Source organism: Macrotis lagotis, chromosome 5 (genome assembly GCF_037893015.1).
Source record: "Macrotis lagotis isolate mMagLag1 chromosome 5, bilby.v1.9.chrom.fasta, whole genome shotgun sequence".
NCBI classification, from domain to species: Eukaryota; Metazoa; Chordata; class Mammalia; order Peramelemorphia; family Peramelidae; genus Macrotis; species Macrotis lagotis.
Window position 1 is genome coordinate 159,682,234 of NC_133662.1, and position 18,252 is coordinate 159,700,485.

Sequence of the window (18,252 nt, forward strand, 5' to 3'; positions counted from 1 at the left end):
AGTTTAGAAACATGTAATTAATTGCTAGCATTTGCTGCACAATTAGCAAGTCAAAGATAGGAGTACAACCCAGGTTCCTTTAGTCTCCAAATCCAATCAGCATATTGAAATATTAATTAGTCAAAGCACTAAGAAATAAAGACTACTCACTTTTAAGGTTTGCAGTGGCTTTTAAGTTGGAAAACTAAAAAGTTCAATTTTTAGTCACTTCTCAATTACAATGAATTAACTAATTGAGAATCTAATTCCTTAAATTCTGGCTATGGGTATTACATTTTTGTCCTCATACTCTAAGTAGATTCTATATTCCAGAAGAGATTAAAAATGAGGAGGTTTGATTTTATATTTCCTTAGTTATTTAAAATATCTTTCAAAATACATGCTTGTTGATTAGCTGTCATAGCACATGTATACATGTTTATTTCCCAAAATATGCAACTTTTTTCTTTTACCAATATTCAAAATTAACACAATATTATATGCCTAATCACAATGTATTTCCATTTTTGGTTAAATATGAAACATCCCACTTTGCACCTAGGACTTTCCATTAGATTATTACATTAATACTAAAATTTCCTAAAGATGGTAAGTCAAATCCTTCCTGTATACTTGAATGTACATATAAAGATTTACTCATATATATCTTTTGGCTTTTTGCATCATTCCACTCAACTATTTTACTTTTTCAATTTTCACTGTTCAGAACGAATGATATAAAACCCTGAGTCCTGTTTTTGAATTTATTTACACTTGCATTAAAATTTCTGTTTTAAGATTCTTAAACAATTATCTAATTACAAAGTCTTTTTTGATGGATTAAAAGACATGGGAGGTTCTAAAAATATTTCTATTTTGGGATATGAGTCAGGACAACCAGAGATGGCCCTGGATGTGACTTGCCCAAGGTCTCATAGCTAATAAATGTCTGAGGTCACATTTGAACTCAGGTCCTCTTGATTTCAAGGCTGTGTTTTTTTTTTAGGTTATTTAATTTTTTTCCAATTATATGTAAAGATAATTTTCAACATTAATTTTTTTAAGATTCTGAATTCCACATTTTCTCCCTCCCTTTCCTCTTATATATATAATCATGTTAAATGCAGTTCCATATTAGAAAAAAAAAACTGTCTTACCAAAACCCGAAGAGAAGACGACCTCACATGTCTGTTGATTTCATCAACCCACTGATGACAAATAGAACTTGGAGAGATGATTAAAGTTGCTCCTGTGGAAACTGGTTTCATTGCAACTAGGCAATGGGGACAGTAAAAAGGCTTAATTTTCAAGTTTTCCTCCTTGTAGTTCACACATTCTGCATGTTGCCATAGGTGGCATTTCAGACACTGAACACGAGCTTTATAGTCTACTAGACCAAGTTCACCACAGATACACTCAAAGCGATAGTCAGAAGTATTGAAGGGACTTATAGAATTGGTATGCTGTACTTCATAGCCAGTATGGTCCTGAGTTTCAGATACCTGATCCTTCAGGCTGTCTTCTTCAGAATTTGGTTTACTTTTAGAGACAGTAGCATGAATACTTAGGGGATCACTGGATGATGGACTATGTCTTTGCAAATCAGCAGTATCTAATTCTTCAGTTTTAGGTTGAAGATTTTCATTAGCGTGTCGGCTGGGTTTTTGCCTGAGCCTACCATGGTATCTACTGACCTCACAATAATCATGCTCATCTTCAGTGATGTCCAATGATAGGGATTTTTCTCCCTTGTTTTCAGAAACTGTGTCCTTGCTCTCTGATTGATGTTTTTCTTCATCTGAAAGTTTATTCTGATTCTTTCTAGGGCTTCTTGTTGCCTATTGTAAAATTAATAAAGAGAAGGGTTTTTTAATAGTCCTAAATCTAAAGAAAATAGAAATAAAAGAGAAAATGGTCATATTTTGATTAAATAGATAAAATTTCAATTGTCTAACATTATTATTATTATTATTACCCTTACTCCTAAGTAATATCATTCAAGTTTTTAATCTTGTATCTCATAAACTTCAAATGGTCAAAAGGAAGAAAGGAGGGAGGGAGGAAGAGAAAGAAGGAAAAAGGGAGGGAAGGAAAAGCAAGCAAGTAGGGAAGGAAGGAAGGAAGGAAGGAAGGAAGGAAGGAAGGAAAGAAGGAAGGAAATAAAGGAATAAGCAAGGAAAGAAGGAAAAAGAAAGGAATGGAGAGAAAGGTGGGAGAAGGGAAAGGAGGAAAGAAAGAGGGAGAGAGGGAGGGAAGGAAGGAAGGAATAGAAGATGAAGAAAGTTCTTAATTCCTTTCAACTTTATTTAACTGGAATTCAAAGCTTCACATGACACAATCCTTATAACCATTTTATTTGACAAAGAAAATTACCCTGTCTTTCCCCTCTGCTTTCTCTGCTTCTGAAGCCCCAAGATTCATGCCAGTGTGTTCAGGGACTCATAATGCACTTCTCTGAAGGAATTTTTCAGTCAGAAAGCAAGTAAAAACAATAAGGATAGATTGATTATGCACAAGGTCTCTTGTTATAGCAGAGGATTAAAATATCTGAGAACCCATCCTCTATAAACCAAAAGTTCTTGGTTTGCTAGTTCTTAAAGGATGAACTTTTTTCATATGAAATACAATAATTAAACTAATACCTGCAAATACACACACTTTAAAAAAAATTCTTTATTTCAATTTGCAAATACTTCAGTGATGATTTTTCCTAAAAGCAAATTAATATTCATGGCCCAATGTAAAAAAAGGCATAGAATTACACAATGTCAAAAGTTCAATGACTGTGAAAAAAATGACATTTGGATGTGAAAAAGAAGAGTATTAAGCACTATATAAATTCAAGGCATTATTAATATTATTTAAAAATTAGGGGATGAGATTTTAAAATTGATAGCAATATTATAATCAGAATAGAGCTGATATTTTAAATGCCATCTGCCTGGACATTCCATTAAACATTCACAAATCACTTAAAAAGCAGGAAATCTGAAACAGAATTGGACAGCATACCCAAGTATTTTATAAGATAAATATTCATCTTCAAAAGAAAAGTTCCTAAAAAGTAGATCCTCTACTTTTCTAGAATAATGAGCATAAATAGGCACTTAAATATTTAATAGTGAAGAATAAAAAAAGATGTTAATAGGCCCCCTTCCTTTAAATATAATTAAATTCATTATTTTACCTGTTTCTTAGTTTTATCACATGTCTTCTGTTCCTTGTAATTTTTTCCCAGTTTAAAAGATCCAGACAAACCATGTCCTTTGACTTGTTCCACAACCTGTTCTGCAATTAATTTTTCCAAATTTTTCTTCAAAAGTCGTCGATTCCTCTGTACATCATATCTATATATAGTGCTGACATACTTGAAGATAGCAATGATGGAAGCTCCCTTCTTCACATTCATTTCTTTCACAGCTGCTAGTATCATCACACGCAAACCTACACATACAAGAACGTAGTGATTCAAATGAATTAGATGAAAAAATTCAAAGGGAAGAGTCAACATGGAAAATAAAGAATTTACTGTGGAAATACTCATAAAATTATTTAAAGCTGTTTTATCTGTACTGTGAAAATGGAATACTATATTCAATGATTAGGAAATGGTTGAACAAGACTATAATCAAGTGAATTGTATTTTGATTACCAAAAAATGACAAATAGGAAGAATTTGAAGAAACCTGACAAGACTTTTATGTGAATGAAATCAGAACAACATGTGTGTGTGTATATATCTAACTTTTATTGGAGCAACTAGGTGATGCTGTGGATTGAACACCAGCCCTGGAGTCAGAAGGACCTGAGTTGAAATCTGGCTTCAGACACTTAATAATTACCTAGCTGTGTGACCTTAGGCAAGTCGCTTAAACCCACTGCCTTGCAAAAAAAAACAAAAAATAAAAAAAATATTGAACTTTCAGAAGAATATAGGAGAAAAAAGATAGGAACAAAGAACTAAATAAGATATCAATATTATTATTTTATTACAATTAGCCTTTCTTCATTTTAGTGATCTGTAAATAATTTAAAGTTTATTAGTTATATGTAAGATTAAAATTGTATTTATTTGGATGTTATGTTGAAACACTTAAAATACAGAGCTTGTTTTTGTTTTTGCAAGGCAATGGGATTAAAGTGACTTGCCCAAGACCACACAGCTAAATAAATAAGAGTCTGAGGCTGGTAAAATATAAAAACTTGTAAAGAAATAAGTTGTTAACAAGAAAGAATTTATCATCATGAAGCTAAATTTCATTGATATAAATGCAATCATGCTAAACTAGTGATCTTGCAGTCTATGACTTCATATGAAAAACTAAAAATGCTTTTAATATTGGTTACCACATTAGCTTACAATTAAATATATTCAGTTCTAATATGAACAAAAAAAATTTTCAAAACAAACTTAAAAAACTAGAAAAAGTCAAATTCAGTATACTTTGACAAAAAGTAAATTGGATGAAGAAGAACATCCAATTCAACATTAAGAATTACATGGAATCTAAAGAATTAGTACAAATCTTCTTGAAGATTACAAGAAGATTATCAGCAACAATAAGGTCTATTTACTGGAAGGTTTCCAAGAATTATGATAAACATTGGAAACATAAGTATTTAAAAATATAGATACAAATACTTACTGGGGTACTGTATTTTTTCCTTAGATTCAAACTCCATTGTCTTAGGTTTCTTCCTTTTGCTTCCTTCAGCAGGTTGTGGAGGTATGAAATAATTTACCAGTTTTCCCTGATAGGAACAATATTCAGTAGTCACCAACCAGACTTTCAAGTTCATCATTACAGTAATATTAAGCTTTAAAATCTAGATATGAGCTATCAGATTATAAGGATAAAGATATAAAAGTTATCAGATTATATTCCCTCATCTTCACCGCCATCAAAAGGTTACTGCTCTATTCTTTTGAGTTATGTTTTTCTAAGTGTAGGGATGATAGACCTAAGCAGATCCATTCACCTTTTCTCTTTCACTTCTACCAATGATCAATGAATGAAGTATGCTATGAAACAAAGTGAGATGTATGGGCTTACACACAAACCAGACTTTTTTATCTTACACAAAGTTCATTGTCTAGCTACACCTTTTCTTAATGATCTTCATGCAAATTAAGTAATCAAAAATAATTAACCTTGTACATTTGCATAATGTGATAGAAAAGCATTGCTTTTAGAGTTGGAAGACCTAGGTTCACTTTCTGGCCTTGACACTACCTGCTGTGACCTTGGGACAGTTACTTCTTAAAATCTCTGATTCTCTGTAAAATGAGGGGTTAGATTAGATGATTTCCAAGGTCCCTTCCAGCTCTAATCCTATATATGAATACAAAAATTTATTTCATATAATGCAGTATATAATGATTGTCTCACAACTTCACCCATAAAGTTTATAATGGTATGACAATAACAATTAAAACAAAAACAGTAAAATTTTTCCCTCTTCCACCAACAAAAAGTTACTGCTATTTTCTTTTGAGTTATGTTTTTCTAAGTATGGGTGGTGGGATCTAATTAGATACATTCACATTTTCTTATTCACCTCTACTGTTGACCAAGAAACACATATATGAAGGTTGGCTAGGGATAGGCATGCATTGTGATCCTGAAATGAAATGCAACTAACAGAACTAGATCAATTTTGTCCCTTTTACTTTAACCACCTAATCATGAACCAATATTTTCCAATAAATTGATGAAAAGTTATCATCAACAATGTCCAATTAATTATTATAAATTAAAAGAAGTGTCCCTTTACAAAGATGGCATCACCAATATGCACTGAATTGTTTCCTCAGTAAGGAGAGGGTAGATTAAGGCAATATCACACTCATATCAGGGTCCCCTGTGTGCTCTTTGAAATACATTTGTAGAGGCAGCTAGGTGGCGCAGTGGATAGAGCACCAGTCCTAGAGTCAGGAGTACCTGAGTTTAAATCCGGCCTCAGACACTTAATAATTACTTAGCTGTGTGACCTTGGGCAAGCCACTTGACCCCATTTGCCTTGCAAAAAAAAGAAATACATTTGTAAAATAAAAGGTTGGGATAAGGCATTAGGTAGTCTACAGAATGTTTTTTTTTTAAAATCTAAATTTAATTTAACAAATGTTAACAAATTACTTACTACATGGGAGGCACATGCTAGGTATACAAAGATGAAAGAAATAGCTCCTGCCTTCAAGAAGCTAGTAATGATGATGATGATGCTTTTTGAAGTAGTTTACAAACCTTATCTGAGAAACTCAGCAACCCTGTGAGGTAGGTTCTATTATTACACACATTTTATATGAGCAAAATGAGGCTGAGAGTGGTTAAGTGACTTGCTCAGGGCCACACAGCTAATAAGTGTCTAAGACAGGATTCGAACCCAGGTTTTTCTGACATCAAGTCAAATATTTTTTCTACTATACCGGGGGATAAGATGTAAACAATTAAGTATAATACAAAGTAGACTGTGAGGGCGAATGAGAAATATAGAAGAATTGCATTTAAAAATAATTTAAGGAGAAAGTAAGAGGATCAGAAAAAACTTCAAGAAGAAGCTGATATGTGAAATGGACCTTGAAGAAAGAGAAAGGTTTCAATAACGAAGTAAGGGTATTTATAGGTACATGGGATGGTTTTCAGTTAGTTAATAGTCCTTGATTTTGGATGTAGATTTTATGAAAAAAGTTTGGAAAAGTAGGATGGCATATGGTGGATAGAAGGAATTTACATTTTAGATATCATTATATAAAACTCTGGGTTTGCCCATCTGAAGTTGGGTTTCTTTTACATAAATTCTAAATTTGAATTTTTCAGAAGAAAAGTCAACTTTGGTAGAGGGCAATGGTCTAAGAATATACAGTCTACTTTTAAAATTTCAACTGTTATGCAAATTAACTATTTAACTAAGGTATTCTACATAAATATAAGGGGTTATGATATGGATTGGACCACATGACTTCTGATGTCCCTTTCAACTCAGATTCTGTTACTCCCATGTCTTAGGTTTGTCACATCAATTCATTAAGTGCCCTTATTGATTCTCAAGTCATGTGCAATTTGAAGGCTTCTGTAAATAAGAAGAGAAATAGTAACATTTTTGCACATAGCTTGTCACTGTCAACATAGAGGCAAACATTTTTTTTTTGGCAAGGCAAATGGGGTCAAGTGGCTTGCCCAAGGCCACACAGCTAGGTAATTATTAAGTGTCTGAAACCAAATTTGAACCCAGGTACTCCTGACTCTAGGGCTGGTGCTTTATCCACTGTGCCACCTAGCTGTCCTCAAACATGTTTTTAATGCTAAATTAAGGCAGTTATAAAAAAAAAAGGAACATTTCAGCTGGTCAGTCAGTGTAGTGGTGGCAAACAGCTCAAATCATAGAAAGGTCTAACACTTCTAAATTAACTCTCTTCAGTTCCATAGGATAATAAAAATTTTTATTTTTGTGTCAAAACAAGCATTTAGAACATATTGTTTTTCTTGAATATACTAAGTCCCTTGCTTGCCTAAGTTCTATGTGGTCATCCTACCTCAGGCAATGTTAGAACATCCTCTTTGACATCTTGTCGAGCGTGTGAAAGAATCAGAGCCAAAACCTCCACTGTTTTCCCCAGACCCATCTCATCTGCTAAGATGCCACCAGGCCACTGTGGCCCAGCATTTGGGTATTCCCGGACGATGCTAAAGGAAAGGTCAAAGAAAACAAAAAATATGTCAAAGTAATTCAAACAAAAATCACATTGGTAGCTACTTGAAAGAATGGAAAGAACTTCATTAAAATGGAAAATTCTTGAAGCTATATTATCTTGTAAAAAGTGAAAGTACTTAAGAGTTCTTAGAAACCCAAACATGAAGCTGACATTCAATCAAAAAAGACAACTACATTATAATATCAACTAATTTTACAACAGAAAAAAATGAGTTGTATTGACATTTTTCTTTCCTATGTTGTTAAAATAAGAAAAATATCCATCTCTTTACTGTGACCTTAAAAATAATTTATAAACAGAAAAGAAAGAGTAGTCATTAAGTTATTAAATTAACAAATTTTTCCAGTGTCTACTAAAAATCTTTTAAAAGAGAGGCAAACTTGAATTCAAAAAATAAAGGAATTGATCCACAATGAACACAGTGACATTTAACCTCCTATTACACTCACTCTAATTCTTTATAGTATCTTGAATCCATTATTTGGCTTTCACTAAATAAAAGGGGTCCTTTGTGTAAAAGTCTTTAACAAGATATTCAAAAGTATTCTTTCATTAGCTAATACTATAGAATATAGTAAGGTTCTCAACAAGTCTCTTCTGTAGGCTTTCAGTATGGATATATACATGAGGGTATGGGTTTTGGGAAAAGAGAAGCAGCACATTGATGAATATAAAATTGCCTTACCAGCCTGTAAATGGATTATAGTATAATTTCATCCCTTCTGTTGTAATGACCTCTCGCCATAAGAAATGTAAGGCATTTTCTAAAGAAGAAAAGAGCAATAAGAACATTCTCTCTCTGTCTCTGCTTCTCTCTCATTTTTCTCCCAGTTATCATGCCTTGCATTTAATAGTGCTTTATAATTTTCAGTCTTTCACACATATTAATGCTACCTTATAACCCCTCTGTGAGAGAAGTGGAGCAAGTCTTGACTCTAGACTATCTTTCTTTGCTTAGTATTCATTACTGTCCATCACCTACCAACCAGCCTACTTGCTGCCCCCTCCCCCCCACTTCATCCCTTAGGTCCAGAGGCACTGCTCATCCTTGCCTGAAAAATAAGAACACATTCCTTTCTCAACTCTTAAAAACTTTAGTTTCTGGCAAAGTTTGGCTCAAGTGCCATCTCCCACAGGAGTCCTTTTCTGATTTTCCCACATGCTATTGCCTTCCCCCTAAATGATTTGTATTTGCTGTTAAGTATTTTGTATTCACTTCAATGTCTTTCCCCTGAAAAGAATGAAAGACAGAGATATCCCTATCACCTAATATAGTAACTACCATGAACAATTTAAATAATTGCTGATTGATTGATTGATTCTTTCTGAGACTCAGAAAGGTTATGATGCTTTCTTTACTGGGGAACCATAAACTAAGTGAAATTTAAGTTAAAAGAATCCATGGCTCAACCAGGATACTGCCCTAGGTCCCTTACAGTTTCATAGCAACATAGGATATATACAAGCATACCCTCTGTTTATTTCTATCAACAATTTTCATTTAGTTTGTCTTACCAAGAATTTCAAATACTTCCTACATAAAGAAGGTTAAAGAAAAGAAAATAACAAAAAAACTTTCTAACACAATATGAAGTGATTGGAAAGCAGAAATTCATATGCATAATTTTAAAAACATTTACTCAACAAGGTGTTGGAAAATACAATAAAAGGGCCAACCTTGGAATCAGGAAAACCAGAGTTCAAATTCTACTTTTTGACACATATTGATCGTGAAAACAGACAAGTCATTTAACTTCTGAGTATTTCAAGCAGTTATCTATGTCTAAAAATTACAAAAGAGTTGTGATCTACACAGGCATAGAGTTTCCTAACACAATTGAATTCAATGATCAGAACCCCACAAATGGGAAGATTTTTTTCACAAAATCTGCAAAAATAATTTTATTAAACACTGAGCAGAGATTCTAATTCTGTTCCTCTTAAGTCTCAGTGCTTCTCTAATCAAATTGTGCTTCTCCCAAAATGAAACCATACCTTTTCCATACCATGGCCTCATTTAGAAAAATTCTAATTATTAAACTAAGACATGGCATTTCGTTTTAATAAGATTGACCATCATATATGTATTCAGGTACCCCTATTGTCTGTAGTTTGACCTAAAAGCAAAATAAATGTTATCTGAAGACAAAACCCAATAGTCAAGTAGGACATGACAATTTAAGGGCTGGTCCCATGTGTGATTTATTTTCTAACATATTTAAATTCAATTAAACACAATTTAGCAAATATTTATTGTCTACAATTTGCACAGTACTGTGCTGCAAATTAGATATTCCAAAATTTCAACAAACACAATCTCCTGACCACAGGAATCTAATAATCTAGTGAAGAAATACAGGATGTAAACAATAAAGTATAATGGAAATGTAAAGGTATAGAAGAAAGTATAATGGAAATGAAAAGATATAGGAGCAAGGAGGTGATTTAAACAAAGTTCTCAAAGAATATGTGAAAAATAAAAAAAAAAACAGCTTTTATCTGAGGAAGGGGATCAAGGGACAGGCTACATGGAAAACTTGCCACCTGCACTGACCCTTAAAAAAAAAAAAGGATTTCAAGAGATGGAAATGCAAAGAATGTAAGCGAAAGTTATAGATATTCAGGATTCAGATTATGAAGTGTTTTTAGAAGGATTTGGAGCAAAAAAAGGATAATGACAGTAAGGACCTTAAGAGTAAAGTCCAATAGACAAATGAACTATACATAAATATAATTGTTGAATTAAAATATCCAAATTAAAAAACCAGTTCAGTTTTAGAATTTGGAAAGAATGGAGAAATTTTCCTAAAAAAGATTTAATTCAAAAGTTGTAAACTGCTAAGCAAAAGGGAAATTAATAACAGATTACTGATCAATTTATAGAAATCTATAAAAGAGCTATGTTTAAAGAGTCAATGTTAGGGTAGCTAAGTGGTGCAGTGGATAGAGCACCGGCCCTGGAGTCAAGAGTACCTGAGTTCAAATCCGGCCTCAGATACTTAATAATTACCTAGCTGTGTGGCCCTGGGCAAGCCACTTAACCCCATTTGCCTTGCAAAAAAAAAAAAAAGAGTCAATGTTTTCTATTCAAAATCATGTCCAAAATTACTTTACTATGATGGTCATGAATGCAGGAACAAAGTCTCTGGAGGCATGAGAGAGGATGATAAGTAAAGAAAAGCAAGCAATCTCTGGAAATTTCCTGTCTTTTTCAGAATAAGTACTCCATGAGTAATGAGTAGGAATTAAGGTCAAGGAAGTGAGAATATTTATTGGGGAATATCATATAAAATCAATCATATCTTCCCTTTTCTCTACCTCACCAAGAAAACATTGTTTAAAAACAAAGGATTTGGGAGCTAGAAAGGCCCTTTGAGATAAATAATCTTATATACCTCCATTTTACAGTGAAGTCAAACTGCTCTTTAACATCTCTCATCAGGTTTTTGAAAACCATTCCTAGAGGGGCTAACCACTAGTGATTAGATTTCTTGTTTCTTAAACTGGATCAAGGCAACCTTAATTTGGAACTGGAAGAAGAATCACTTTAATAAACTTTATAAATAAGCCCCAATCATACATGAATGATCTTGATCATCTAAATATTCAAAGAATTCTTTAAAAAACACATTCAAACATAACACTTTCTCTTTCATACTTTCCCTTTGATACCCTGTTGGTGATCAATTCTCTCATCCCCTCACCCCCTTAATTTTAAGGATCTTACACTTGCCATTGGTAGGAGAGTTTCTGAAATTTTCTCGAAGCAGCATCCAGTTAACAGCCTCACTTTGGTATGGTCTCAGTACAGGAATCAGTGCAGGATGCTGGACATCTTCTTGTAGGTGTTGAGCTTCTTGCTGGTGTGTATGTCTCACAAAGTCATATAATTCCTCAATGTTCTGTCTCTCCAGCTCACTATCAGACTCTTCTTCATCCTCCTCCAAAATATCTGCAAATAGAAAAGAAGTATTTCTTAAAAACCTGATTTATTTTTAAAAGATGGGAACAAGAACTCAGTAAATCTGTGACATGTCTATCTTCTAAGGAAATTTTTCAAAATTATATCTTCTTACTAGACAACTTTAGAATATAAGTAGGATTTCTCTACCTTTACTTCATATAAGGTAATTTCAATTAAACAAACATTTTTAAGCATATACATATATATTGAATACAAAGCTTTATACTAGGTTCTGGGAAGTTTCCAAAATTTTGATGGGACACTACTATCCTGTCTTTCATAGAGTTGGCACTCTTAATAGAGGGGAAGAGGTCCTAACCATAAATTATTATAATACATCTTCTATTTCCTGACCTTTTCTCGATAGGGAAAGATTTATATTTTTTCAGAAATTTTATGATTATGGTAGAATTATTAAAACAGAAGTTTGACTTCAGTAAAGAACAAAGCAAGCAAAAGAAAAGATCACAGAGTATAAGATGAACCATTTCGGCTATATAAAATTTAATTTTAGGGGCGGCTAGGTGGCACAGTGGATAGAGCACTGGCCCTGGAGTCAGGAGTACCTGAATTCAAATCTGGCCTCAGACACCTAGCTGTGTGGCCTTGGGAAAGCCACTTAACCCCATTGCCTTGCAAAAAAAAAAAAAAGAACCTAAAATAAAATAAAATTTAAAATATTTTGAATAAACACACTCTTCTATGCAAATAACCCTATTGCCACTAAGATTAAACTCTAGTGACTGCCTGTTGCCTCGACAATCACATATAAATCGTCTTAAGTCTTTTTTTTCACAACCTGGTCCCAACTTCTCTTCTGATTTCCACGGACAGGTCAAACTGGCTTTCTCCTTGTTCTTCATATAATACTTCATATATAATAACACCCATCTGATGCCTATGTATTGCCATCCCTCCTGTGTGCAATGCACTTGTTCTTCACCTCTGCCTCATAGAATTCCAAGAACCAACTTTTACACACTTTTACTACCCACAAATCCTTCTCAACAACTTGACAGTGTCATCCTTTTCTAACCAGTTTGCATTTGAGATTTAGTATATATGTGTATGGGGGAGAAGAATAAAATGGGTATATATCTATAAATAGACAAATTTATATAGAAATCTCTCTCTCTCTATATATATATGTATATATATATATATATACGTATATATATATACATAAACACATATATGCATTATATATATATATATATATATATAATGCATGTATGTTTTAGGGTTTTGAGTGTGTGTTTGTACATATATGTGTGTGTGTGTGTATATGTGTTTGAATATGCTTGCTGTTTGCCCCTAGAGAATGCAAGTGCCTTGAGAGTAATGATAATTTCATTTTTTCTATTTCTTCTTCCAGCAGCTAGTAAAATACCTCACTCGTAGAAGATGTCTAATAAATTTTTGTTAAGTGATTAAGATAAAAGGTAGACTTTATTTAACAACAATAAAAAGTCTATTTTCCCAAAGTTCTTTATAACTAAAATGTAAATGAGAGGTCACAAATTAGTCTCTACCACTCTTCCTAGATCCAAGCTATTCTCTAGTAACCAAATATAAATAACAAACATAATGTAGTTTAAATCAATGGGGTCATTTACTATTATTATTATTATTTCTGCCTGAAGTGATTCAATTTAGTTAGTTATTAAACTACTAATTAAACTAACTAAAACATTAGCAAATAGTAATAGTTCAAATACAGAACTTTTAGACAGAAATTACCTGGAATTATAAAGTTGTAAAACTTTTCCATTAGCTTCTGGATCAGCTGATTGGCCTTTTTTATTCTTCCATTTCCATCACTGAGAAAGTCAGGCTTGGCTAAGCCAGTTTCCAAGAGATATATTCCAACCTACAGAAATACATTCACCAATAATACATAAATTTGAAATATGCCAATAATTAAAAGGGTATTATGGAAACAGAGGAAAAAGTATTTAATGAACATAATTTTACAATGAAAATTTCAATACTGCTTTTAATAATTATGTTAGAAATACCTATTGTATATATACTAATATGTAATATATTTTCTTTATAATAAATATTAATGTATGGTGTACATAGAAATTTTCCCCACTAAAATGGGAAACAAAGGGTGAGAGGGAAACATGTAAATATCTACTCTGGTCCTTAGAACTTTTCATTAATCTTTAAAACTCTCAACACAAGAAAAGCAGCAAAGCTCTTAATCCATATTTAGTAAAGCAGCATGACTCATTCAGAAGGCAGAAATTAGTGACAAAATAATTATAATCTAAATTTTCTAATTTTTTCTTCTTTCATCAGTTCAATTTTGAATCAACATTACTTTTTATGTTTTTGAGAATTCAAGGGAAAATTTATGAAAAATGAAGAGGAAATTTAGGATATCCTTTACTTTTATGTTTTTATTTTGAGACCTATAGAACTTTGGTCTAAATGAAAAAAGGAAGGTAGCTTTTGTAGTCCCATTTCAAAACTACTATTTATTACAGAGAGGCAGCGAGTAGCACAGTCAATAAAGTGCTAGGCTGAGAACCGGGAAGATTCATCTTCATGAATTTAAATCTGACCTCAGACACTAGTTGTGTGAACCTGGACTTAACTCTGCTTGCCTCAATTCCTCATCTATAAAATGAACTGGAGAATGAAATAGCAAATCACACCAGTGTCTTTGCCTAGAAAACTCCAAATGGGGTCACAAAGAGTCAGGCACGACTGAAACAAGTGAAAAACATTTATTTCAGAATGTTAGCACACTAGGATGTCAACAACCTTTCATCATTAGAGGGATGAAAAAGAAAGATTGATATAAGACTCCTAAAGGAAAGTCAGCTGATTTACCATTCAGGGATCAGTGAGAAGTATCATTTGGTGCTACTATTTAAAGTCCTTGGGCTTTTTATTCTCTCCTGTTAATCTACTCAACTTGAGATACAGAATATTTTCCTACTTCTCTTTATTTTCAATATAACTGATCTCATTTTCTGCCTCTGCTTCAACCCAGGACCTCATTACTATATTTATGACCTTTCCCTGATAAGTGATCCTGACTGCTCACTTGGAGTGACTGTTTGATTTTAGTTTTTTTAAGCCAGAACTATGCCCTCATATTGATTATAGGATAGCAAAAAGAGATAGTAATAATTAATTTTCTATCTCTCTATACTAATCAGAGGGGCAGCAGCTTGTTGCTTCTTTAAATCAAAACTATCAAGAAAAAATACCTGACAAAATTTGGGCTACTTTTCCAAATGAGAAAAAAACGAGGTAAAGAGATACAGTAATTCATATAAGGGAAACATCTTTCTTAACTTTCTTCTCAATATAGAAAACTATATGAATATAAAAATACTTATAAATATGATACAATTATGAGAAGCAATACAGTAGAACAAAGAAATTTGGGTACTGGGTGAGTGAAGTAATCTTTCACATTCAAATTCCTCTGCCAGAAATGGGAATAGTAATAATAATATGCAACCCTATCTTACAGGGTTGTTGTGAGTAAAGTGCTTTGCATACTGCAAAACATTGTATTAAAAGGTGAGCCACTGGGGCAGCTAGGTGGCATAGTGGATAAAGCACTGGTCCTGGAGTCAGGAGTACCTGGGTTCAAATCTGGTCTGGTCTCAGACACTTATTAATTACCTAGCTGTGTGGCCTTGGGCAAGCCACTTAACCCCATTTGCCTTGTAAAAACCTAAAAAAAACCCCCAAAAAACAAAAAAAAAAACAAAAGGTGATCCACTACCATAATAATAATAATAATAATAAGTAGTTGATGTAATTATTATTACAGAGCTGAAGATTAGGCACAGAAAAAAATAAACTCAGCAAAATGAATGAAAAACCAAAGAACCAAAAGGATCATTGTGTTTATAAGTCACTAATTTTCCTTATGTTTATAAGCTGTTACTTTTAAAATTATCAAGCAAAAAAAAGATTTTTTTTTAACAAGGCAATGGGGTTAAGTGACTCGCCCAAGGTCACACAGCTAGGTAATTATTGTCTGAGGCCGGATTTGAACTCAGGTCCTCCTGACTCCAAGGCCATTGCTCTATCCATTGCACCACCTAGCTGCCCCCCCAAAAAAAAGATTTTTAAAGTCAAATCCACAGAAGACAAACTCCTGTTACAGGAATAAATTCTTGTGCTTTTAGAGATAAATGAAGGATTAATAGATGATGGATATCAATTTTTACTTCAAGAGATTTACCTTAATAATTGTGCATGTTCTTGTTAAGAATTTAGAGTTTTCACTTTGATTTGTCTTTACAGGAAGTAACAAGATATCACTGTGATAAAGTACTGTATTGGTCAGGATTAGTGACAATTATCTGGATTTTTATAATATAATTTGAACCTTAGTAAAACTATTCCATAAATCTTTAGAACTACACCTCAAATCCCAAACATATTAGGTATCAACTTCAAGAGTATGAATATTTGTATAGACAGATTGATAAGGTATAAAGAACAATGAATTTAAAATCAGGAGAACTGGGTTTTAAATTTGCATGCTCTGCATTCTCTCTGCTCAGAAATGTTCCTATTCCTTATCTCTCCCTCTTGGCTTCTCTGACTTCATCTAATGTACAGAAAACCTTTCATTACCCCTCTTAATTCTAATACCTTCCCTCTGTTAATTAGTTCCTGTCTATATATTAAATATAGCATCTGTGAACATAAATGTCAGCTTGTTCTCTCCCCATCTGAGTATGACCTCCTTAAGGGTTGAGACTGTCTTTTGCTTCTTTTTTGTATCCCCAAAGCTTAGTACAGTGACTACTTTCCATAGCAGTCATTTAATAAGTGTTTATTGAACTGCTATTTCTCTGTATGAACTTAAGACACTTAAGTCTCTTACTCTTGTATGCTTCACTTTCTTTATTTATAAAATTAGAATCTAGACTAACGATTATCTCAAAGGTCCTTTCTAGCAATAACATTCTTTGAAATATGTGGAACTTTATGCCAAATTTTCTTATCTTTCTTTTACCCATAAAAATTTATTAAGATAAACTAAAGTAAGCCACCATTAACTGAGCACCTTGATGGTTTGAATCCCTTCAGGTCTATGGTAAAGGTCTATTATTTTCTTCTTTTGCAGCCACCTCAGATCTTCTAACATTTCATTACTGAAGGATGATTTCACCAAAATATTCTTTTCAGAAACACTGACAGGCTCTTCAAGTCCTTTTTGTTGGTCTTCCACCTCTTTACACTTTGGATGAACAGAGATCTGCAATTGATCACTTGAATCTGCTGTCTTTAAAGTAAACTTTCTTTCATGAAAACTTTCAATTAAAATCTCCTCAGCAAGAAGCTGGAGAGTTAGCTCACCTAAAAATGCTTTCCAAGAACTAGCTAGGTGATAAGGAGAAATGACAACATTTAAGTTTACTAATAATGATGGCAAAATACAGGCAGTTTCTTCTTCATCTGTTAGTAAATTCACTGACTTTGAACATCTTCTTTTAATCTTGTGCTCCTCTTCTTCCTCTAGACTATCATCATCTATAACAATTAAAGGAATAGATGAGGAACTTGGACCTGGGATAGGTTCATCATCACCACCACTACAACCACCACCATCATCAAGAATAATCACTTCATTTTTTCGGTCTTCATGCATATTCCAACGGAGTTGCTTTTGTTTCTCTTCATCCACCCTAACTGGAGGGGCACGTTTCCGCCGACTACTCATTCTGAAGCTTCCTTCCTTGTGAGTAACAGAAAACCTAGAAAACATATATAATAGGTAATAATAGTATTCTGTCAGATAAAAATTACAACAAAAATTCACTGTCTATGTTCATAAAACCATCTATGGTGGAATAAACAAAGTAAGAGACTTTTTAAAAGTCAGAAATATTACTAACAAATATATAAACTATAAGTAATATAGCAAATGTTTTTAGGATTTCAATACATTTTAATATATAAATTTAGTCAGATAATTTTGACTAAAATAATAAAATCCCTATCAAATAAAAACTATTTGTGAGGAAGGCAAATTTCTTAAAGACTTGCAAAAAGCTTGTTTATATTAATGAACCATTCCTTTTCCTACCATTAAAAAAAAAAACTAAACAGTTCCCCAAATATTTCATTTCAGTCTTAAAAGGCATTCAAAATCTTCCCCTACCTCAACATTAAATTTATTAAAACTAAACAAAGAGAAGCAGCTAGGTGGAGTTGTGGATAGAGTACCAGAGTCAGGAGGACCTGAGTTCAAATCAAACCTCAGATACTTAATTCAATTACCTAGCTTTGTGACCTTGGGCAACTCACTTAACCCCATTGCCTTAAATAAATTAAAAAAAAAAAACCTAAACAAAGATCCAAAACACTATTTTCCTACCAAAAGAGATAACTAGATAAGGAATTAAAGTGATTAGTAAGGAATGAGATTAAAAAAAATTCAGCCAATATTTAAATGATGTAGGTATCAAAATAATGAAAGTGCCTCAATCCTTCTATTTGATCCTGCTTCTTATCTACTTTAGGGTCTTGTACTCTTATGAATAGCCAAAGCTCTTACTTACACAAGTGGCAACTTCTCTCCCTAAACCATGGAATGTCACCTAGA

The 18,252-nt window shown here is 32.9% G+C and overlaps 1 protein-coding gene across 4 annotated transcripts in view; it reads right to left on the bottom strand.

Moving 5' to 3' along the window:
- Positions 1 to 18,252, bottom strand: part of SHPRH (SNF2 histone linker PHD RING helicase) — a 113,420-nt gene that overhangs the window by 81,934 nt on the left and 13,234 nt on the right. The window contains exons 2-9 of one of the 4 annotated variants that reach the window (XM_074187781.1): positions 16,711 to 17,401; positions 13,398 to 13,527; positions 11,427 to 11,645; positions 8,379 to 8,457; positions 7,514 to 7,664; positions 4,626 to 4,731; positions 3,167 to 3,423; positions 1,137 to 1,817 (exon numbers count right to left, since the gene is read on the bottom strand). In XM_074187781.1, coding sequence (XP_074043882.1) covers positions 1,137 to 1,817; positions 3,167 to 3,423; positions 4,626 to 4,731; positions 7,514 to 7,664; positions 8,379 to 8,457; positions 11,427 to 11,645; positions 13,398 to 13,527; positions 16,711 to 17,367 — 2,280 coding nt within the window. In that variant the 5' untranslated portion in view covers positions 17,368 to 17,401. Of the gene's footprint in view, positions 1 to 1,136; positions 1,818 to 3,166; positions 3,424 to 4,625; positions 4,732 to 7,513; positions 7,665 to 8,378; positions 8,458 to 11,420; positions 11,646 to 13,397; positions 13,528 to 16,710; positions 17,402 to 18,252 lie in introns of those variants that run through there. The other 3 variants (XM_074187782.1, XM_074187783.1, XM_074187785.1) reach the window with 3 other exon arrangements.